Source organism: Rhineura floridana, chromosome 5 (assembly GCF_030035675.1).
Source record: "Rhineura floridana isolate rRhiFlo1 chromosome 5, rRhiFlo1.hap2, whole genome shotgun sequence".
NCBI lineage: Eukaryota > Metazoa > Chordata > Lepidosauria > Squamata > Rhineuridae > Rhineura > Rhineura floridana.
Window position 1 is genome coordinate 95,302,741 of NC_084484.1, and position 24,465 is coordinate 95,327,205.

The 24,465-nt window shown below is 39.7% G+C and overlaps 1 protein-coding gene across 4 annotated transcripts in view; it reads right to left on the reverse strand.

The window, feature by feature from the left end:
• Positions 1–24,465, reverse strand: part of PDE9A (phosphodiesterase 9A) — a 115,306-nt gene that overhangs the window by 18,169 nt on the left and 72,672 nt on the right. For 3 of the 4 annotated variants that reach the window (XM_061627561.1, XM_061627564.1, XM_061627563.1), the window contains 11 exons: positions 21,844–21,925; positions 15,728–15,802; positions 14,921–15,040; positions 12,643–12,729; positions 11,601–11,705; positions 10,034–10,116; positions 7,283–7,439; positions 6,152–6,265; positions 3,826–3,930; positions 898–1,026; positions 209–304 (listed from right to left, as the gene is read on the reverse strand). In XM_061627561.1, the coding sequence (XP_061483545.1) occupies positions 209–304; positions 898–1,026; positions 3,826–3,930; positions 6,152–6,265; positions 7,283–7,439; positions 10,034–10,116; positions 11,601–11,705; positions 12,643–12,729; positions 14,921–15,040; positions 15,728–15,802; positions 21,844–21,925 (1,153 nt within the window). The remainder of the gene's footprint in view (positions 1–208; positions 305–897; positions 1,027–3,825; positions 3,931–6,151; positions 6,266–7,282; positions 7,440–10,033; positions 10,117–11,600; positions 11,706–12,642; positions 12,730–14,920; positions 15,041–15,727; positions 15,803–21,843; positions 21,926–24,465) is intronic. The other variant, XM_061627562.1, reaches the window with a different exon arrangement.

Sequence of the window (24,465 nt, forward strand, 5' to 3'; positions counted from 1 at the left end):
AATATTTAAGAGAGAGAGAGAGAGAGAGAGAGAGAGAGAGAGAGAGAAGAAATCCTTTCCATACCTAAACGTCATTCTTGTTTTTCTTGCTCTTTTTAAAGTCTTTTAAAGAAACTTGAGCATAAAATTCCTGATTCATACATGGGAGTGGCCCTTTCAGTCCCTCCTATTGTCCTTTTTAATCCCATTAAGCAGCAGCTCATCTTACCTCTTTCATAGCATCATCTATTTGCTTCAGCTCCTCGTAGCGATCCCTGGATTCCCAAAGAGGTTGGAGCAGTACTTCTTCAACCTCTGGAAAAAGCTAAAATAAAGCAAGAAAAGTCAACTAAAATTCCTTTTCAATAGCTATTTGTCTCAAAATGATAAACATTAATCATGTTAGCACTGCATAAAACAGGTAGCTAAAATCTTGAAATGTTAATAAACGCACATGCACAAACTCCTCTTTTCTTGCCAGTGGGAAGATTTTCCTAATGCTAATTGCCAAAGGATTGTGGATTTTTACCAAGATTGCAGTGGGAAGGGAAGGCATAACCTTCCCTCCCAAAGTGCTGAGAAAATGCACTATAAAGTATGGGATTACAATTGTTTAATATGGCATTGTATAGCCTCCCCACAAACAAATCCAAATAACTGCTTAATAAACAGTCCACATCATATAACCTCCCTGCAAGCATTGTGAAAACAAATCAAGATGAATGCTCAATAAACAGGTTATCTAGAAGTGACCATTGTTAAAGTAATGTGCAGTTAGGCCCTAAGACAGTGATTGTACCATGTATTTTAAAAGTAATTAGATCAAAAATAACTTTTCAAAGTTTCTTGCTCAGTTAATTGTGGGCACCATGTTAGTTGATCAAAAGGTTTTTGATCAAATAACCTGTCTGACCTTACCTTAGTTACAGTTTCAAACATTGGAATAAGAACAAATTTCAGGAAGCCTATCTGTGCTGTAGGTTTGGTCACTTTGTCTCGGTCCATAAAAGGTGCCACTGGAAGGCCTTCAGATTTTTCCCGGTCACTCTAGGACAGAGTGAAGCAATAAATTAGATAAATTGAAATGATAATATTTATCTACTGCCTTTCAGTCCTCAAAAGGGCCCCCAACATTAAAAACAACCATACAACAAAACTATGATACCAGCAAGCAATTAAAATGACTAGCAAAGACAATGAACTTCCTAACAGTTGCTATTACATCTTGAGCATTCCAAACATTTCTCTCTCCCTCATGCATAGAGCAACAATAAGTGAAGGTCCTAGTGTGCCCCAAATGGAGGTTGGAAAGGCTGTGTCTAAGTTGGTCTTGGAGTGGGGGATGAGGAGAGAACAATTCTGCTCCAGTAAGTAATACAAATTCAGCAACAAGAAAAGCCTCATTTTGCAGCCTGTATACATTGCTTAAATTTGCCTTTTGCATAGTCTACTTCAGTTCATCCCAGGGCACTGCTGTCCAGCCCATTATTATTAGTTTTTATTTTAAAAATGTGCTCATGTTGGCCCTTGGGCCTGTTCGTGGAGCTTCATCTATGCTAGGAGGAGGTCAGGTGAGCACCACCGCCCCATCATGCTATCTGCTACTGCTACTGCTTCCCTCTTGCAATGTCTTCACCTCCTATTTCTATCACTTTCCAAACATCAGAAACACAACCTCTAGTAGTGTTGCCAACTGAAAATATTTCTCACATTAGGTGATCTCTAGCATTAGCCAACTAAGTCATACTTCGAGCAGATCCATGGAAAGTTGGACAAATCCATTTATTTTAGTGGTTCCCTACTCTATGACTTAGTTGGCTGTCACCCACAAGCTGTTTTCTTTAGAGGCTGACGTGATGGTGGGAACAGCAGTGTCATAACTGATTTTTGCCTAAGTTCACTCCTCTGAATTCTAATATAAGCAAACCCTGTCAACATACGCAGCCTGATTCTAACCATGCTCACTCGGAAGCATATCTGATGGACTTCAGTGGGACTTAGAGCCACACAACATGGCACACAATGCACACTTTAAAAAAAGGCACTGTTTCCTTTGTTCAAAGCAGTCGAGTAGGTTCTGATTATGACTTAGTTGGCTAATGCTTGTTGTTGTTGTTATGTGCCTTCAAGTTGATTACGACTTATGGCGACCCTATGAATCAGCGACCTCCAAGAGCATCTGTCATGAACCACCCTGTTCAGATCTTGTAAGTTCAGGTCTGTGGCTTCCTTTATGGAATCAATCCATCTCTTGTTTGGCCTTCCTCTTTTTCTACTCCCTGTTGTTTTTCCCAGCATTATTGTCTTTTCTAGTGAATCATATCTTCTCATGATGTGTCCAAAGTATGATAACCTCAGTTTCATCATTTTAGCTTCTAGTGACAGTTCTGGTTTAATTTGTTCTAACACCAAATTATTTGTCTTTTTCACAGTCCATGGTATGCGCAAAGCTCTCCTCCAACACCACATTTCAAAGGAGTTGATTTTTCTCTTATCCGCCTTTTTCACTGTCCAACTTTCACATCCATACATAATATACATAATAGCTAATGCTAGGGATCATCTAATATTTTCAGATTGGAACTATGGCACACAGGAAGGAGAGGTTTAACTCTTTACTTCTCATCGCATCTTCCCACTGGAAATTGCCTGCAGCCTGCTGTTTGCCCCCGAAGGGGCTGTTTACTGCAAATAGGGTTACCAACCGTACTTTTTTAAGAGTACGTGTACTCTTTTTGAGATGGTGCAACAGCATACTCTTACTTTTCACTTATCGAAGCCAAATGTACTCTTTTTGAAATGACAAAATGATGGTAACCTTAACTGCAAAGAGCACCTTTGGGAGGAAATGGCACCTGGAAGAATGATTTCCATTAGTTTTGCCTTGAGAAACACCACTATGCCATTTAAGGCAGCAATCCTACACACACTTATCTGGGAGCAAGACCCATCAAACACAGTGTAGGATTGCTCAGTAAATGAATGAAAGGCAAACTCAGCATTCTTTTATGTGCCGCTCTTTTGGCCTGCTTTTGTGCAATGGATCTATCTGATGTATTTTACACTTTATCTTATTGTTAGAGTGATTTTTCCAGCACTGGGAACACTGTTAAATCAAGAAATAATAGAACTGCTTTTTAATGTCTCCTATCACAATCAAGCCTTACTTGGTGAGGTGCCGACTTCCACAGCTTGTATACACATTTTGAAGGCAGATTTGGGAGGGTAAGTTGGCTTTTCCTTTTCCTTTTTTTTTTTTTTTTGCTTCCTTCTGGCATCTCCAATTTAAATTCAGTAAGAAATTATAACTATGGCACCACAAGGTAGGTTTTTCATTACTAATGAGATTGTCCTTTTGAAACGATCAAGCACTTTCTTTCCTTCCTTCTTTCTCTTTTTAAACACTATTTCAGTCCTTCTAATAGTCTTAGTCATGAATGTTTTGAAGTCAACTACACAGATACAGTATAAATAATTCAAACCTGACCCACTTAGCGCTGCTTGTTTAACTGACTTTTTCGACAAGGTTCTTGCCCCTCTTGGTTTCAAAACTGCTATATGCTGAGTTAACTTCCAAAACCAGTCCTATTAGGGAGAACAAGTGGCATTCTGATAACATTTGCATTTCTAGGCTGTGATTGTCTTTTTTAGGTTACAAATTACAGTCAATTACAGTCATTTTTATTCTGAACACGTCATCAGAATGGCACACTTTTCTGACCCTGCTGAGAAAGGGTTCTTTCATTTTGGTGGACATAGCATGTCAGACATTGTTACCATATACCTTTCAGCTCTGTGATATTGAAACATAAACTGTTATAGCAGTACCTCTGGATGTATTCTTACCTGCGTAAAATACTCCTCTAATAAGCAGTCTACCCATGGCTCTGCCACTTCCATTGGGCGAACTTCATTGGAGATATCACAACATTTGATCAGGACCATTTTCAACTGAAACCAGGAAAGGATTTTATACTGTGGTAAGAAATCTGCAGTTTGTCTGCACTTTTTACCAGGCCATTTTGCAGTGGGTTTTCAGCACTGGAAGCAAGGGTGTGTCCAGACTAGTGCTATGTTGTGGGTGTATGCAGCAACATGCCTTCAACCTAAAAATTGCATTTGTAATTGATTTGTACTGCACCGCCTGCTCCTCCTCTGACTATATAAAATAGTGTGATGCTTCCACATTATTGTCTCTGCCCTTGCATTGTTTGACTATGTCCAGGCCATTGTTCCTGTCCCCACTTCCTCCCTTTTTAACAGCAGTAGTTAGTTGCACTATGGCACCATGTTACCATGCCACCCTATGCCACCCATGCACTTGCACCTTCTCAAGAACAATGGAGCCCAGCACCATTATCAGTCTCATCAATCTCATAAGCTTCTACGTGCAGGTTTTTATTCTTGTTCTGGAATTGTCTATGCAGCAAATGAATGAGTATGTACAGAATCTTGTATACCACCTGTGGACGATAGAGGAGGATGGACCACTTTGATAGGTCTGTCCAAGATCACTACTCAAGCCTAAGGAGAATATGCAATTTCTACCACAGGAAGAGAGCCTGTCGTTTTGCAACTGTCCTTTCCCTATTAGCCATAGCTCCCAAGGGACAGGTGTGCATGGTATACCTTTAAAGCCAGCACATGTGTAAGGACTTTAAAGCCAGCTCATGTGGAAGGATGATGATAAACAGATAAAGCACTTCTGCATGTCCCGGGCCATCCTATTTGAAATTGCTGACATACCTCTACCAGTGATTGAAAGAGAGTACAGTGAAGTAGTAGCCAATCTCTGGGGGGGAAAGGGGCTTGCTGTCCCAGTATTCTTGCTCTCAAACCTCCAAAATTATAGGAAGGTTGGGCTACAGTTTGGAGCTGGGTGTTCATCCATGGAGAAATTGTGGTGGAAACATACCTGGCCATGTCCTCCTGTGGAAGACTGTGTACCTTGGTGACTACAGGGAGGTGAGTTCTAGCATGTTTAATATTCCCTCATGCACCAGGCACTTCAGTGCTTGCTCTGCCTAACAGGTGTGTGTGTACTTAAGGTGTCATTGTGCTAGGGCACCATGCCATACTGATTGCTACCAACATTTATGTACTTTGTCATGTGCTTTGGGCAGCCAGTGCACTGGGGCAGCATGCTATACTTCTCTTCTGCTATGTTGTGTAATGAAACATTGTAGCAAGCTTTCATGAGATCCTATTAGGTTTTTTGTGTAGTTCAAGGTTGCCATGCTGCCACATTGGCTGTTCATTTAAAAAATTATCATAAGGGCATTCCCATCTCTCCTCTATACAGATTATGTCTGGGTTTGGGGGGGAAAAGTGTTCCCTGCTGCATGACATGCATTGATGGGATGCACTTTCCAATTTTGGCCACCTGGCCAAATGGGGGAATTTGTGAACAAGAAGAGCTTCTTTTCAATCCTTTTGCAAAGAACTACAGACCACACTGTATGGTTGATAGATGCTTAGATGGGCTTGGAGTGATTGGAATCATGATGCATTTGTGTTCTGAAACCCAGCCCTTTACCAGGCAATGGACAATGGTGTTTTTGTGCTTGGAACCCAACAGTGACAACTGGTGATGTGCAGATACCACCACTAGTTCTAGCTGATGGAGCATACACCATGAGCTGCTGGCTTACGAAACCTTAAGGGGGTTACTTCAATCGGGAAAAGTCAATGTGCAATTGGGTGTTCAACAAATGCTATCAAATGAGCATTTGGCCAGTTGAAAATAAGTGGAGGTGCTTGACTGCAAGACTCCCAGCTGGGCTCATTTAAACAAAAACAGTATGAGTTTATTTTCTACATGCCCACTGAACAGACATGGCTTTTCCAGATCTAGATCACAACCTCCCTACTGGTTTTCAAATGCCACCTGTGCATGGAGAAATCTGTGTAGACTTAGTATTCTACCAAACAACTGTTTATTGTCTACCATTTTGAACATGTACAGGTAGGACCTCTCTGAAATTGCTACACCTCTGAGCTTCCACTGGCTACTTGCAGAAGGCAGGGTCAGAAGTTAAATGTAAATCAGAATTCCACTGCCAACTAAAGAGAAAAAAGACAGGGTGAGAGTTCAAGGGGGGACCATTCCTATAACTTCTTCCCACAGAATTTCTACTGATGATATTCTGAAAACAGGATAAAATTGTCTTACCCGGATTAAATGCTCCTCATTTGAATAGTCAAAGTTATCCAGTATTTCTTTGAAGGAATCCAGTATTTCAGCATGCCTTGCCATGTCTGTTGCTAGGATTAATGTAATTATCCCCTATGCAAAACAAACATCAAAAGACATTTATATTTCTTAAAGTAGAAATGGCATCACTCCCCCCAACAATGTACCCTTTTAACAGTTTTGCACCATATGCTCACACTTCTTTTTGCACTATGGGGAGATACTGGGAGGGTGAGAAAACTGAGATAAAGGCAAAACTACACATTTTATGTTAGAGCTTCATGGGGTTTTTTTTAGGGGAGAGACATGCTGGGAAGTTCAGATGCCCTGTGGAACTGCTATTAGCCACATAGTGGAAAACATATGGGCATCAATTTTTATGCATTTAAGTTTTCTCCCTCATAGCTAATAACAGCTCTGTGTGTGATCTGGATTTTCCAGGGGAAAGGGTTAGACACCCCCCCCCCCATGCCATGCCCCTAATTCAGAACTGGGAGTCCCAAGGTTGTTTTTTTTACAAAAAAGAAAACTATCTTTGGATCTTCAAACCTTGAGGTACAACATGGAATATAATTGAAAAAGGCACCAGTGATCTCAGCCAATCGGTTCAAGGCATATGTGTCTTCAGATTGGTCGGAAAAGAGATTTCTTTTATTTGATTTATACCCTGCCCTTCAACAGGTTCTCAGAAGTTTTACAAAAAGTTACAGTTACAACAAATCAAATCAAAACAAGAACATAGGAACACCCATAATATAAAAGAGTAGTGTTCTTGCATAATTTTGACCATAGTCTGTGAGATGCTTATTTCACCAGGTTTCTGATTTTATTCAACCACAACCAGTGCTTAATTTCTATAAAGCTGAAGTTTAAGTCTGCTTAACAAATCCCTTAGACCAGAAAGTTCTTCCTCATAATCACAAATTTTGAGGGCTGATTGTAGTTCTTCAATAGTGACAGACAACCACTCTGGATTACCTCATAGGTACTCTTTATTTTAACTATTGCTTCACATGTTCCAGGGCTGAGCCCTGATAAAGTCCAGTGCAAAGTAAGCCCTTGCAATAATGTACAGGGTCAGGAACTTTGCCACAGACTTGTAATCCATACCTGCCTAATCCGTTTGAACTGTTCCTTATCAACATTTGAGAAGATGTTGCATTCTGGCTGTGCAAGGATCTGGAAAGCCACTGCACAGTGATGGTTTTCTAGTGGGGAAATGTCATTGTAGCGCACAGCAAGCTCTGTCCGTGCATTAATCTGGTACCTAATGTGAAGGAAAGACATAAAAACAAATGTATATTAATTAAAAATGTATTTTTAATTTATAACTATAAATGTATAATCAAAATGAATATCTCTTTCTTCAGATTTGTTGATATATTAATCCCAAATATATCCCGTTTTCTAAACAGTCAGTGATCTGTAGTTCAGTATTGGTGCTGGTGCTGTCAAAGACTGTATTGGCTTCATCAAGTCGGAACATCATCATTCACATTTATTTTTTTTCTATTTTACATTAACTTTCACACCCATTATGAAAATATAATTGCCATCCTCTCTTATTTTTAAAGCCAATGTCTTTAAAGAATTCCTCTTGCATACTCTTTGTTAATCTAAACTCAGATGACATAGTTCCATTAATTAGGCATTTTTGCTCTAGAATCTGAATGTATGGCATGGAGCCATTTTCTGTTATCTCCTTCCAAAATTAAACGATTTAAGAGCATCAAATAGAAAAGGCCACTCCAAATTATCAAAAGCCTTCTCAGCATCTGAAAAAAGCAGTATTGGCTCATCTCTTATATTGGATGAATAATCTATGATACTTAACATTTTTCTGTATCATTTTTCATTTGTCAGTTCTAGAAAAATCCTGTCTGATCTTGTTGTATATATTTATGTAGTCCTTTTGCTAGTATGCTGATAAATATCTTATAGTAGGTGTTGCCAGTCTGGTGCCAATGAGGGCCTTGTTGCCAGAGACAGGGGCCCCTCACTCTGAGGTTTCATTTACAAAAAAAAAGTAAGTCTCTAGTCCTCTTAGAAATAAAGTTATGAAGCAAAATCTGCTGGTACCCTTCTAAGTGATTTCTGTGAAACTAGTCAGCCTGGCTGCTTTTGCCTCTCAGTGTTTTAGTCAATGAGCAAAGTCTGTGCTGTGATTGATAAGTGAGTTGTTTGGACACTAGCAATATGGATTCCTGGTGTTCTAAAGAGCTTCTGTTTCCCCTTCCACTTTAGTGCACTTTTCCTTCTTTGGTCTTAATTTCTAGTAGTCCTTAGAATCTCCGTAGTTTCCCTTCCCTTTTTCCTAGCCACCAGGCTGCATCTTTCCTTCAGTCGGTTCATCTGAGATCAGATACTCCCTAGAAGTTATTTTCTGCAGATACTACTAAGAGCAAGTGGATGTTAAAGAATTCTGTCCCCAAATGAAAAATGGGAAAACTTTGCAAAGAGGTTTAGGCATGTCTTCTGCAGGACCTAAAGCCAGGCACTCATTAAGTATTCACTGTATAGTTAACTTACAATACAATAGTATACATGTCTATTTCAGAAATATGTTTCTTTGTGTTTAATGAAGCTTACTCCCAGGTAAGTACAGTATAGGCTGCTCGGCTTTGGTTTAGGCTTTGCATTGGGGAAAAACAGGGTCATTGTGTCTTTAACAGCTGCAACTCAACAATAAGAAAAGCAGAATGTTGCTGACATCCCACAGTAAATATGAGGTTGGACCGGGGAGTGGGTGGGTGAGAAGCAGCAATGACTACTCTCTCTAATTTTGTGTTATTCTATGCCTCCCATGGTAGCCATTTTGTGTTATGCCATGCCCTCCATGGCAGCCATTTTGTGACTGGGGCCCTCACCAATCTGTCAAAATTTGAAATGTGCCCCCTGATCCAAAAAAGTTGGCAACCCCGTCTTATAGTCTACATTCACTAACAATATTGATCTATATGACAGTATCAAAGCAGGATCTCACCCTTCCGTGGGAATTACTACTATATTCGTCTGTTGCCATGATTCAGGTAAAATGTTGTTAATAAATAATAATTTTGGCCATTAGATCAAACAAAATGCCAAGTGGTGTGTCCCAGCAGCCTAAGACTCTGAGAAGAATTGAAGATTCACAGCAGACAGAAATTGGGATCTCCGCTTCCTAATCCTCACTGTCTGATGCACTTCCAGCAGCCTAAGATTCTGAGAGGATTTATAGATCCCACAGCAGATGTAAATTGGGCTCTCTGCTTCCTAATGCTCACTATCTGATGCACTTCATCTTTGTCCCTAGAGGGGTTGCTTGTCCTTTAAGCAAATGCCACTTTGCCCCCACCTTCTCATTGGTAGCCCTACTTCTACACCAACTGTGAGAGAAATAGAAATGTTTACAGCAGATTTTCAATCTTTCTCAATCTGTAGCAGAAAATAAACTGAAATGTGGATGCGTTCTATTTCAGCACTTTTTTACATCTCCATACTTCCATACACTGTTAGTAATACTACTATTCGTACAATTTTTTTACTGATATTAGTGACGTTTTCCTTGATTCTGTCAAGAATGTACTGCTAAATCTTTGTTTCCCCATGACGACAGGAGGAATTTTATTCTGAGTAAACATGCATAGGATTGCACAGTTTGATGTGCTGGATTGTAGACCGTTTTATTTATTCATTAAAACATTTCTGTCCCACCCCCCCTGTACAAAAGCACTACTCAGGACAACTTCCAACATTTAAAGTTCTAATTTCATAAAAACAAAAGCGTAAAACAAGAAGACAGGGACAGCAATGTTTATGTTTTGGTTTGCATTTGTCCAAATGTATGTTAATTTCCTTATCTTTTCCAAAGAGGATACGTACGTGTTGTTATATCCTGGGTGATCCAAATCATGGCACACTGATGCAGTCATTAGCATTAAGATATCCATTTGAGAAATTTTTACCTAAGCAGGAAGGAAAACAATGCAGCCTCATAATTTCATATAGCTTTTGTGATAAAGTAATACTATTTAAAGTTTCAAAATGTGTGGTTCAAATCAGCGTTCAGTGAACAGCTGTTAAATAACTGTGCATATGGAAGGCAAGTCTAAAGATGCCTTTTTTAAAAGAATAGCAGTAGCAAATTATTCAAATATGCCTATGATGTATAGTTAACAACAAGATGGAAAAGAGAAGTTGGAGTTCGCACAATAGTGGAGAATAGTGAATCAAACTGCCTTTAATTTAAAGGCAAAGATTTTTCAGCTTGTACGAAATTATGCCTAGATTTGCATTAATTAAGAAATGTTTATTTGGGTTTTTCATGCACTACTTGAGCTTGGAAGAAAAATGTGAAAAACAGTGCCTTGGAGTCTGCTGTTAGCTTGAGATAACAAACTAGGCCTACTCAAACAAAGAATGCCCGTGGTGTTTAGCCATTCACTAGGGATGGGATCCATTGGCCAGTGCCGGTTTGAAAGCATTCTGTCGACCTAAGAGGCTGGTGTCGGAGTTTGTTCTCTGTCCACAAGCTGCTGCTTTTACCAATCCGTATTCCCCCCCTGGAAAAATATTGATATTAATATTGATATTTTGAAAGTAAATACAAATATTTTGAAAGGAAATTGAAGGAAATTGAAGGAAATAGCAGTTAAAATATTGATATTAATATCAATATTATAGACACAGGTTTTGTTTTAAAATCCATTTCTGAATATAGCCTCAGAAAATCACTACATAAAAATCTGATCTGCAACGATAGCGAATAAGTAAATTAATGGAAAATCAGGCACCAAATCCAAATTGGGCAGAATTCTAGCACATTCCTACAATGCACCATCACTGAGTTTCTTGTCTTGGTTATAGGCCACTTAACCTGCCTATGAAATTTTGAGTTCCACCCATTAGAGATAACAACCCTGACACTGTTTAAATTAGCAATGGTCAACTTCCTAATATTGAGTATAATGGAGCAGGGCAGGGAACGACCACCCACAGCCAAGCTGTTCAGGATTGGATCATCACTGGTTAGACACACTATTGCCAGGCTCGCTCTCTCTGTGTGTATTTAATGTGTCAACTAGTTTGGCTCTGTATTTCATTCCTGGTGGGGGCATCAGTAAGGTGTGAGGTCCAAACAAAACAATGTTGTGGGCTTGCTACTTCTCATGGAGCATTCCTGGTTTACATCTTCAGGAGCTCTTGAATCTGCCAAGTTTGTTACCATGTTTCAGTTCATTCACGCTTTGGTTTTCTTCTCAAATCTAAGGAGATTGAAATGATTTCTGGGGCCGTGTTCTTGGCATAACTACATGGATAAAGGAAGACATGCTATACATTATTAACAAACACCACTGCTGGAAAAAAAATAATTGTAGACAGGAGACTATGCATTTCACGGTGCTAGGGAAAGTGGAGGGAGCCAAAGTGATCAGAAAAAGACACACACCTGGAGATTGCAGAGTGAGATCATGCTGTACATCATCTGAGTAACACAGAAGCAATGTCGAAAATTATGGAATGGATTGTTTCTGTAATTGTCATGAATACACAGCTATAAAAACAAAAAAAAGGAAAAATTGATCAGGAAAACAGGCCTTTAGCACTAAATCCCAAGCAACATTAATGCTATACTTCCTGCCGCTTGGAATCTGAGGTTTACAAGCTTATCAATGTTAATGAGATATCTGTGGATTGTAGAAAGAAGATGAAAGTTAAATCTTCCCGTTTTTTTCCTGTGCTGCTGCTGTTTGTTTTTCTCTGTGTTTTGGACACTTCCTACTCCCAATGGCAGTGTGATCTCAGGCACGTGCAAGACAGTTGCTTTACAAGCTTGAAAATAATGAATTGTGCATTCACTTCAGTGATGTTGGAAGAGGGAATATAAACATCTTGCTTCAGGGAGAGAGATGTGCAAATTCCCCCATATTTCATTTTGTTTCTACTGAGGTATATATGTAGAGAGATGTGCAAGTTTATGGTATCTGTTCTTATCTTTATAAAGCTGTTCATTAGGCTAGTACAACTGTCGCATGATTTTTCAGCTTCTTTGGATTGTGTTGTAGGCACAAGCTAAATTTAATTAATGGAGCCACCTCAAAGTAAAAATGATGCAACTTGATGTCAGACATGGAATGGCACATGAGGCAACTCAGGTAAATGAGCCTTAATTTTGATTATGATGATAGGTGCCGCTTGAACACCAGGTCTTGGAATTTGAATACACTAGCTTATTTGGTGGCTCATTTAAGTTATTTATTTATTTAAAAAAGGGACTTATAATCTGAGGTCAGTATTGGATAGCACCAACTTGGCAATTATTTTGTTCTAAGAATAATACATACAGTATACTTTGGGCATAGTGTTTTCACTATATTCTGCTAACATTTACCTTTAACTTTGAGTACTTACATTTACATTTTTGCCGGATTATGCATTTTTAAAAGCACAAATATCTTAAAACCTCATACAAAGTCCACTGTAAAACTTACCAGCCACCGTTTCAATGTGATAGGGTTGATGTTAAAGTCTTTCACTAATCCTAAATCATGATACATATGTTCTAAACAACTCAGCATCTAGGAAAAAGAAAAAAAATCAGATTATTACATTATTCTCACTACATTAAAAATACACCATACACTCTAACAGCACAATCCAACTTGCATTTACACTAGGCTGAGGGGAGTTGGATATGGCAGATCTCCAGAAGAGCCAGCTGGTTCCCGGCTCAGCCAGGCTACACCAGTGAAAGTCCCTCAGCCTGGCTCAGCTAGGGGCCAGCCCGGCTCAGCCAAGATCGGCACAAGTGGAGCCGGCGTAAGGCCTGAAAAGGGGGGTGTCGGGGGGCATCAGGGGAGGGGCCAAGATGAGAGGACTTAGGCTACATCCAAATCATGTTCGGAGAACTCCTGCAGGTCCCAATTCAGGCAAAAGTTATGCCAGGAAAAAGGTTGATCTAAGAAAATAATTGCAATAGAAGTGAATAGAGAGGGGTTCCTCCCCAGTAGGGGTATTTGGGAGAGCAGGCTTTTACTTTCTGGTCCCTGTGCACAGGTCTTGGCTGAGCCAGCATTTAGCCAATCCAGAGAATCCTGAATGGCAATTGGATGCAGCAGAACTTTACACTGGCTTCTCTTGCTCCATCACAACTTAAGGTGCTTCCCTCTAGTTGGATTGCTCTGTTAGTCTGTGGCACTATTGAATGCATCTAGAATGCTGAATTTGGGAGTGGGATACCTAAGGTTAAATATCTGCTAATACTAGAAATTCATTGGGTAGCCTAGAGCAAGTCATATCTCTGAGCCCAAAAACTGAGGTTTAAATGAGATAATGATACATTGTTCATCCTAAACCTTTAGGAATGGAATCTAATGATTACAAAGGATATAATCCAACACATATCGAAATCAGTGGCAAGCCTCTTATTGATTTTTAATGGAGCAGAACAGACATCAGAATCTCTCTTCTGTGGCCGGAGGACCAAGACTCACAAAAGTTTAGATTCCCAGCTCAATCACTGCACGCACAAAATAAAACCCTATAATTCATTTTACTAGTCTTATTAAAACTTTAAATCATGCTCTAAGTGTGCAGAAAAACAGCAGCAGAGGATAAAAGCAGCTTGCAACAAGTGCATTCTAAACCAAATCTTGCCTAACACTTGGATGTCTTCCTGTAATTATTTTGATTTTGCATTCTCCATGCAGCAAACAGAACTGTGTATCTGCATAGACCAGCAGTTAAAGCATACAGGGAAAGCATTATTTTAAGACCATAGCTCATGTATTTTTATTTTTCAGTGCTGAATGCTGAACAGTCAGCATTTGAGCTGAGAAAATAGCTTTCCCTCCAGTGCATCACAGGTAACACTCATATTTTTGTCCTTTAAAATGCCACATTATCAGGGTTAGAGGGAGAAAGAGTGAGATATGCTAATTCTTGAGACACTGAAGAAGGTAGTTGCATTATTGCTTTGCATTGTAATGATGCAACAGGGCTGTCATTTATAATCCTATTAAAAATACACCACACAAATCTAGGAAAGTGCTAACATAACTGAAACACTTCATATAAGCAATCAACAGGCTGAACCTATCCAGATGAGGCTGTGACACTGTGTTCACACTGGCTTATGTAATTGATTCTGAGTATAAAGACTACATATGTCATGTTACTAATCACTTGTATCTAATTATGTGATTGCTATCTGTACCATAAAAAGTTACTCTGTTGAAATATATTTTCCTATTTTTCTGCTTTCTATGTTTGAATTTAAAAATCCTATGTAATAGCCATCCACCAACTATTTTGGAAAACATGCCATTCTTTTTTTAAAAAGAGGCAGGCTGTAAACTAAGATTAGTTTAACTGTAATGTCACAGATGGACAAGTCTTTCATAGACTTTCATAACAAGCTTCAATAGTGAGAAGAGAGAGCCACTTTGGCATGAGCAAAACACAACCCTGTTCCTCAAATGTGGAGCCTCTGGTTTTTGCCAAAGCTGCAGCCACCCCATGCCGCGTGTTGGGTGACTCAGAGGGGTTCCTGCCCCTCAGGAACAGCTGTTGCAAGGGGCAGATGACTGCAGCAGGAAAGAAGATGCAAGAAAACTCTGTTGCACAAGTAAAACTCTGCTCATAGCTCTCTGGATCCCACCCAAAATATCCCACAAATTTGTTTTCTTCTGGGCTGGTCCTTAGAGATACATATACAGCCAATTTGCTCCTCTTGCAAATTCAGGACATGGACAAACAATATGAACTAACCACATCAGTCTTGCAGATCTTAATAATAAAATATTTTGTATAATTCTGTTTTCCATGAGTTGTTTGTATTATGAAGATCAGCCAGTATAACTCCTTTTGTAAATTCATCATAGCATCATTCTGGTTAGAAACACAACAAATGAACTGCATTAATCTAGCAGCCCTTAAAAATAAAATATAGTGAAAATAATAGGCAGACTTTTGTATAGTTATTGCACCCATACAATATGATTGCCTGAAATCAACATTTATGCAAATTAGTACAAATCATTTGAATATTGGGATTAATAGCAGGTAGAGTACAATAACGTGACTCAGCTGGAGAAGGGATATTTTGGATAAAAATCAAGTATACTTCAAAGTTGAAGTGAGAATTCACAAGTGGCAAAGGTTTCTGTTATAGAATTGTTAGATGAAGGCTTGAAGCACATTAAAGTATGAAACTGATTAGATTAGTAAACAGGTTTTTTGCTGATCTGTTGCCTAAGGAAACTCCTGCATTTCCTATTGTTTAGTTTGAGCATGGAACTGTTTTTGAGATACCATAGGTACCTTTCCACAGTATGGTTTGGCACTTTCAACATTTTCTGTTCTGATTGCTTCCAGTACATAGCATTTTTTGGGCTGCATTTATTTATAGAACAAGTCTTTCAGAGTTTTCCTTTATTTGAGATCATCTGTACATTTTCAGACCAGTTACTGTGACATCCATGTCTAGATTCCAGTTCTTTAATGCGCATAACAGACCCACAGAACAGCATATACAGAACAGGAGGCCAGGAATTTGTTTCATTATGAGAGCATTACCTCATTGGGCTCCCATAGCCAGACGTCAAAGGTTGGTTTCCTAAGAGCTTCTATTGTCTCCTGAGAAAGCATGTACTGCAGAAAAAATGAGCCATTGTTATGAAATACTGTTGTCAACAATTTCAGCTTCATCTTTTGTGTTTTAGACCCTATGTCTAATGACAGCTCACGTTCTCTGTCCAGGATATCATTTGAACCAGATCTAATTGAGAATCTATAAATTATAACAGTGTTTTCAAACTTCTGCAGAGTTTTCTTCCCCTCACCATTAAGAAATCATAAGGAGCACCAAAAATATATCATTAGGGCTAGCCAAACTATAAGTGATGCCACACCAGGGTTTTCCCCCTATATATGTATGTTTTCTATATGCATGTATGTATTTGTGTCACACTGCGATTCATAGCACCACCACAAATGGCACTTTGAATTGCAGCATGACTGAGTTGGGGAGTGGAAAACAGGAAGCTTTGGCAACCTGTGGGGAGGAGGGGGTGCTTTGGTGACCCGTGGGAAGGTGGGGGGAGATTTGGTGACCTGTGGGGGGAAGGGAGAGCTTTAAGGGGTAAAAGGGAGGGGGCTTAGTGAGATCTAAAGGGGGGAAAGGGAGGGGGCTTAAGCAAAGCTTACAAGAGGAAAAAGGAGGGGGCTTAACAACGTCTAAAGGGGGAAAGGGAAGGGGTTTAGTTGCAGGAAGTAAAAGGGGAGGATCTAAGGGGTTGCCATGGGGGAAATTGGGACTGGTGAGGGGTGAGTGGATGTTTGACCTTTTCCATTCCCACTGTAATCCTAGTGAAAATCCATCCTCCAGTGGCTATTATCACCTGAAGAGAAACTCCCATTGAGGCCAATGGGATCATTTAGCAGAGGTTGTCAAGATGATTAAGACAGTTTATTGACAGTTTAAATTTTCAGTATAGTATCAGCGTGTCCCATCTTGAGGAAAACCCTCTTTGATGTCAAATTAGGTGTCACAAAAGTGTGTTCATAATAATGGAATCATAGGACTCAAAGGGAACTGGATTATGCAATATAATGCAGGGACATCCATGTACATTCACATCAGACATCTCCCTAGTTAATCAGAGCAGCTCATCTACAATATGTTTACCTCAAATGCAGATTAGACTTTCACAAGGTGCCCCTGCCCTGTAAAAGGTGTGCTTCAGGATCTTTAGCCAAACTAACCAGGAGGAAAACAATCCTCAATAAATAACAAACTATAAGCATGAAGTAATTAATCTCTCATTTTCTTGGTCCTTAGACAAAACTTCAGTCCAACCACTATCCCATTCTTGATAATGTAATGTCTAATGCAGGAATAGCCAATGTGGACTACAACTTTCATCAACCCCAGCCAGCATGGTTAATGGTCAGGGATGATGGAAATTGTAATCCAACAACATCTTGAGGCTACCCCTGCTCTAGTGTCTGAGAAGAAAGGAAAGACAGACATTTACCTTGCAGAGGGAAATAAACCTTGTCCTAATGGGCTTATGCTATTAGACCTGAATAAAATTACAAAATATATTTACAAATTTACCTAGCTCAGTTTTGAAATTGGTGGCATAGAACTGTTTTTATGTTAAAACTGGTTGAAATTTTGTTGCAAAAGAAAACACTGAAGCAAACAGAATTTTTATAAAGGCTAATGTTGTATTGTGAGATTCTGTGATTTAGATTGCGTTATCTATTTTATTATAACAATGAATAACTGTATGAAGAACTGTCACTTCCTAGCATGATTAAATTTCTCATGTTGAGCATCTAACTCTATGATCCTAATAATATTACTTTGAACAGGAGTGCAATTAATTTTTTTAAAATCAGTGAAACTTATTTCACATAAATTTATTTATTTATTAAATTTATATCCTGCTCTTCCTTCCAGAAGGAGCCCAGGGCAGCAAACAAAACACTAAAAACATTTTAAAGCATCTTAACAACAGACTTTAGAATATATTAAAACAAAACATCTTTAAAAACATATTAAAACAACATCTTTAAAAACATTGTTTAAAATTTTTGACTTAGAACTGATCCCTCCTTTAGGATGCACACCTTAACGTGGTGAGGGGGTTTGAGAGTGTTGAAGAAACTGAGAGCAAAGCCGTCAGGAGTCTAGACCAAGAGGCTAGACTCCTAGTAGGGGCACCCAAGGTGGAATGGTCAAAGCTGAGACACCAGACTAAGATGCATCCAAACTCAGAGAAAGACAATGGTAAACCACCTCTGAATACCTCTTACCACAAAAAACCTAGAGAGTATCCAAAATGCAACACGAGATAGTGCTGGAAGATGAGACCCCCAGGTCAGAAGGCACTCATCGACCTACTGGGGAAGAACAAAGGACAAGTACGAGTAGCACTGTGACTAATGACGCAGCTGGGTCAAAGCCGAAAGGAAGCCCAGAGGCTGATGTGCACAGATGCGAAAGGAGAGTCCGGAGTTGTATGATGCACACAATACGAACATGGAACGTGAGAACCAGGGAAGGTTAGAAATGGTCAAGCAAGAAATGGAACTTATCAACATTATAATACTTGGTGTGAGTGAATTAAAATGGATGGGAATGGGACATTTTCAATTGGGCAACTACAAAATATTTTATGCAGGAAATGAAAAATCAAGAAGAAATGGGGTTGCTTTAATAGTGAGGTAGCAAAAGCAATTAGGAGCTACAACACAAGGTCTGAGCGAGTGATATCAATGAGAGTAAACGGGAAACCTATTAACATAACCATCATCCAAGTCTACGCTCCAACGGCAAATGCAGAAGAAGAATTGGAGAGATTTTACGCAGAAGTACAGGAGGAAGTTGATCACACACCAAAACAACATGTTCTGATAATCATGGGGGACTGGAATGCATAAGTAGGGAACAGAGCAGAACTAGGAATTGTGGGGAAATGGGGCTTAGGAGACAGAAATGAAGCAGGAGAAAGACTTATTGAATTCTGTGAAGCCAATAATTTGTTTCTTGCAAACACATTTTTTTGAGCAACCGAAAAGACGACTGTACACATGGACATCACCAGATGGTCAATATAGGAATCAAATTGATTATATAATTGGTAGCAGAAGATGGAGAAGTTCCATACTTTTGGCAAAAACAAGACCAGGAGCAGATTGCGGTACAGATCATGAACTGGTCGTATCGAGAATTAGAGTAAAGCTGTAGAACAGCCTTTCCCAACCAGTATGCCTCCAGATGTTGTTGGACCACAACTCCCATCAGCCTCAGCCAGCATTGCCAATGGTCAGGAAAGATGGGAATTGTGGTCCAACAACATCTGGAGGCACACTGGTTGGGAAATGCTGCTACAGAAGAACAAAGCAATCATAATCATAGAATCATAGAGTTGGAAGAGGCCTTGTAGGCCATCGAGTCCAACCCCCTGCTCACAGCAGGAAATCCACAGCTAGAGCATCTCCCGCAGATAGCTGTCCAGCCTCTGCTTGAGGACATCCAGCGAAGGGGATCCCACCACCTCCCTAGGCAGTTGGTTCCATTGCCGAACTGCCCTTACTGTCAAGAAGTTCCTTCTAATGTCCAATCTGAATCTATGCTCCTGCAACTTAAAACCATTAGACCTAGTCCTGCCCTCTGGGGCAGCAGAGAACAAATCTGTACCCTCCTCTATGTGACAGCCCTTCAGGTACTTAAAGAGTGCAATCATGCCAAAATACAATTTAAATAATCCCAGAATAATATGAAGATCAAATAAGGAACAGATTTGAGGCTTTAAACTTAGTTGACAGAGAACCAGAAGAACTATGGAGTGAAGCAAAAGACAAAAAGGGAAGAACAAGACCCCTATTCCAAAAGATTCGAGAAATGAAAGGGTAATTTAAACCACGAGTAGGGATGTTGAATAACGAACAGGGGAACACACTGACTGACTGAGATGAAATAAAAGGAAGATGTAAGCAATACACAGAAGAACTCTATACAACAGATGACAGGATGACAGATTCATTCAAGGAGGAATCATATGATGAAGAACCAGAAATTTTAGAATGTGAGGTAAAAGCTGCTCTTAAAATACTTGGAAGAAACAAATCACCAGGAACAGATGCCATACCAATAGAGTTGCTACAAGCTACTGAGACTGAATCTGTCCAAATTTTGACAAAAATGTGTCAACAAATATGGAAAACGAGACATTGGCCCACAGACTGGAAGCGTTCAATATATATCCCAATTCCAAAGAAAGGGGATCTCAGAGAATGCAGTAATTACCGAACTATTGCCTTAATATCCCAGGCAAGTAAAGTAATGCTCAAGATTCTACAACAAAGGCTCTTACCATATATGGAGTGAGAAATGCCAGACGTCCAAGCTGGATTTAGAAAGGGAAGAGGCACCAGAGATCATATCTTAAACATATGTTGGATAATGGAACGGACCAATGACTTTCAGAAGGGAATCACCTTGTGCTTTATAGATTACAGCAAAGCCTCTGACTGTGTAGATCATGAGAAACTATGGAATGCTTTAAAAGAAATGGGGGTGCCACAGCGTCTGATTGTCCTGATGTGCAACCTATACTCTGCACAAGAGGCTACTGTAAGGACAGAATATGGAGAAACTGATTGGTTCCCCATCGGAAAGGGTGTGAGACAGGGGTGTATTTTATCACCCTATTTGTTTAATCTGTACGCAGAACATATCATACGGAAAGCGGGATTGGACCAAGATGAAGTAGGTGTGAAAATTGGAGGGAGAAATATCAATAATTTAAGATATGAAGATGATACCATACTCTTAGCAGAAACCAGTAATGATTTGAAATGAATGCTGATGAAAGTTAAAGAGGAAAGCACAAAAGCAAGACTACAGCTGAACGTCAAGAAGACTAAAGCAATGAGAACAGAAGATTTATGTAACTTTACAGTTGACAATGACATTGAATTTGTCAAGGATTATCAATACCTTGGCACAATCATTAACCAAAATGGAGACAATAGTCAAGAAATCAGAAGAAGGCTAGGACTGGGGAGGGCAGCTATGAGAGAACTAGAAAACATCCTCAAATGCAAAGGTGTACCACTGAACACTAAAGTCAGGATCATTCAGACCATGGTATTCCCGATCTCTATGTATGGATGTGACAGTTGGACAGTGAAAAAAGCAGATAAGAGAAAAATCAACTCATTTGAAATGTGGTGTTTGAGGAGAGCTTTGCGCATACCATGCACTGTGAAAAAGACAAATAATTGGATGTTAGAACAAATTAAACCAGAACTATCACTAGAAGCTTAAATGATGAAACTTAGGTTATCATACTTTGGACACATCATGAGAAGACATGATTCACTAGAAAAGACAGTAATGCTGGGAAAAACAGAAGGGAGTAGAAAAAGAGGAAGACCAAACAAGAGATGGATTGATTCCATAAAGGAAGCCACAGACCTGAACTTACAAGATCTGAACAGGGTGGCTTATGACAGATGCTATTGGAGGTCACTGATTCATAGGGTCGCCATAAGTCGTAATCGATTTGAAGGCACATAACAACAACAACAGAACTGATTTGTCATTGTGAATATTTTATATAAGCAAAGTAATAAGTTTTATGTAGAAAATCTAGGTAGTGTTTAAGCAGAAAACATTTTGACAATAAATAAGGGATGGAAATGATATTTTTATGTGATGATCAGGAGACTAGAAACAAAGCCCTATGAGGATAGACTGAAAGAACTGGGCATGTTTAGCCTTAAGAAGAGAAGACTGAGGAGAGATACAATAGCACTCTTCAAGTACATGAAAGTTTGTCACACAGAGGAGGGCAGGGATCTTTTACTGATTATCCCGGAGCGTAGGACATGAAAGAATGGGCTCAACTTACAGGTAGCCAGATTTTGGCTGAACACCAGGAAAACCTAACTGTTAGAGAAGTACAACAATGGAACCAATTACTTAGGGAGGTGGTGGGCTCTCCAACACTGGAGACAGCTGTCAAGAGACAGCTGGACAGCCACCTGTCGGGGATGCGTTCAGCAGAATTACTGCATTGAGCAGGAGACTCGATGGGGAAGTCCCTCTACTATTCCATGTTTATATTATCTGCTTTGCAAAATTATAATTTGAATTATTATGTATCACATTGTACCTTGGGATAGGATGGTACATCTCTTCGAGGCATCAACTTCTTGTTTTCATCCAGAAAGCTATATTTACAGGGACAGCTGGTCCTGTGGGGGGGAAAAACTCCAAATTTCAGCCTTCTTTATTTATATAAAAATGATTTTTTTCAATTACATATGAATATATTAGTTCACTTGATATCTACAATGAAGTTAGACTGATTTTCAAGACCAACCAACAGAACCATTTTCACCACTGAAACCACAAAGCAAAACAAAAAATGCTTGCAGCTGTTCAAAATGTTATCACATTTGAAGCCACAGGACACAATCTAGAGAAAGTTGGCCATTTCCGAATATAACTTCAAACATTAAAGTAAACTCCCCCTCCCCTTAAACTCTGGATCAACCATGTTTTTTCGGTAATACAGTATTTGAAGGCACATCCATTAACAAGGGACTGAAGTTCTTGGAAATGTGTCTGCTAGGTATTTTCAGACATGAAAATACCCATTAAACATTACAGAAAAGACATGGTTAACCGATGCCAAAGAGGCAAAAACCCATTTTTAAAATGTGAAATGTGAAAAAACCCTAAATCAAGAGGCATATACTTTAACTTAAGCACAGGCAGCACAAACCTATTCACTTTTACTTGAAAGTAAGCTCCATCAAGTTCATGTTGGAATATGTGGTTCAACTCCAACTTGTGGGTTGAGGCTGCATGGGGTTAAAAAGGGTAGCTAGAGAGGAGACCTCCTGATTGCTAGGCTATACCTATCCTTTGATCTCCTGCTGTCTCTCCCTCCCTGCTAGACTGATATGCACAGGATGTTGACCACATCTCCTTCCTCCTTCTTTCTTCTTTCTCTTGAAAGGGAGAGCAGACATATTCTCTTTGGGCTGGTTCACATAATAGCAATCAATGTTTATTACAGCCAATGGCCAATGCAAAATCATACACTTAAAACCGTTTCTTTATACAAGTTAAAATCATTGTCAAAGTTCTTTTATGTGGACTTTTGACTTAACAATGTTCTACGGGTTATAATGGCCGTGGCACAAAATTTAGCAACTATGTATGTGATTTGTGGATGGAGATCCTGCAATAAATATCTTGTATAAAATAAAGAGTTACGACCAGGGATCGATTGGATAATAGGGATAATACTAAAAGTACGGATCTCTTGATAAAAGGTGGAATATAAAAGTACATGAGTTATTATCTCAATTTCTCCAATCCCACACGGACACAGCCTTTCTACGCGTGGAACTCCATGAAACCTACCCTCAAGGAGGGCTGACAGTATCACGTTGAATATCACCATGGTAAACACTTTTCTATATCTGGGACTAGAAAGGTTGCTGAGATATTGAGCAGGGGCAAAGCCCCTGGTGATAATGTCAAACTTGGTAGGTGGCACAGTTAAATGAGTTTGCAATTCTATGTCCATTATGCATTGGGAGAGGGCTGTTCATGCTTTAGAGTATCCTAACTTGGAGATAATAGGAGATGAAAAGCCGAGGGATGCCACTTTCTTCATCAAAGATTTGTGCCAAGATGATTGAAAGTTATCAGAAAGTACTAGTGGGGCCAGGCCTACAGGAAGAAATTGAAGTTTTAGCCATAACTTTATTTTAAGTTTCCAAATTCGTGCTTCAATAGAGGGAAGACCAGCTTCCAATCTTACAATGTTGTTTGAGACACATGATGGAATCCCGAAAACGGCCCTCAGAAATTTTGTCTGTATGGGTTCAAATGGAACTGTTTTCGGGAAAGTTAGCATCTGCGAGCCATATAGCATTTGTGATATGACTTTTGCCACAAACACTTGGATGGAAGAGGAGGTGTGTTGTCCACCCTTGTTGTAAAAGAATGATAGCAGTGCTTTACAGGTCCTCCGAGCAACCGAGATAGTATTCTTTACATGGAAACGCCATGAACCTGAGGCGTGAAAAGTCACCACCAGGTATCGAAAGGATGAGACCTGTTCAATTTTCAGACCATTTAGCTGCCAGCTGTGTCTCACCTTATTTTTAGTAAACACTAGTACTTTTGTTTTAGCATGATTGATAATTAGGTGGTCTTTGGCACAATGTTCCGCCAGTGCCCGCAGCAGGCGACGTAGTCTGCTGCAGGTCAGCGATAACAGAACTGCATCATCTCCGTAAAGTAATACCGATATCATTCTGTTGGTGAGAGTCGGTGGTTGTGATGCAGTCCGCGCCAGGGAGCCAACCAAGGTGTTTACGTAAAAATTGAATAAGGAGGGGCTAAAATCGCTTCTTGGCCTTTTGGCTAAGATCAAGTGTAGTTCACATAATAGCCAAGATCCACATTAAAAATGCTGCTTTTTCCATCGCGATTGATTTTGACACTTCACATACTTCTGCCGTCACTACAAATAAAGTGGCTGTTTTTCTTTTTAGCATTCACACGCGTGTGCGTTTATTGCTATTGGCGTTTCCTTGTTGCCGCGCCAACATATTAGCATGGTAACTGCAGAGGCTGGGAAGGGACAGTGTTTCCCTAAATGAAGGGAGGAATAGGAGCTTGAAAGAAAGGGAATCCACAGCTGCCCCCCTCCCCTGCGGTGCAGGCTTTCTCGCATCTCCCTTGCTCCCATCCGTGGCTGTTAGGCTGTCTC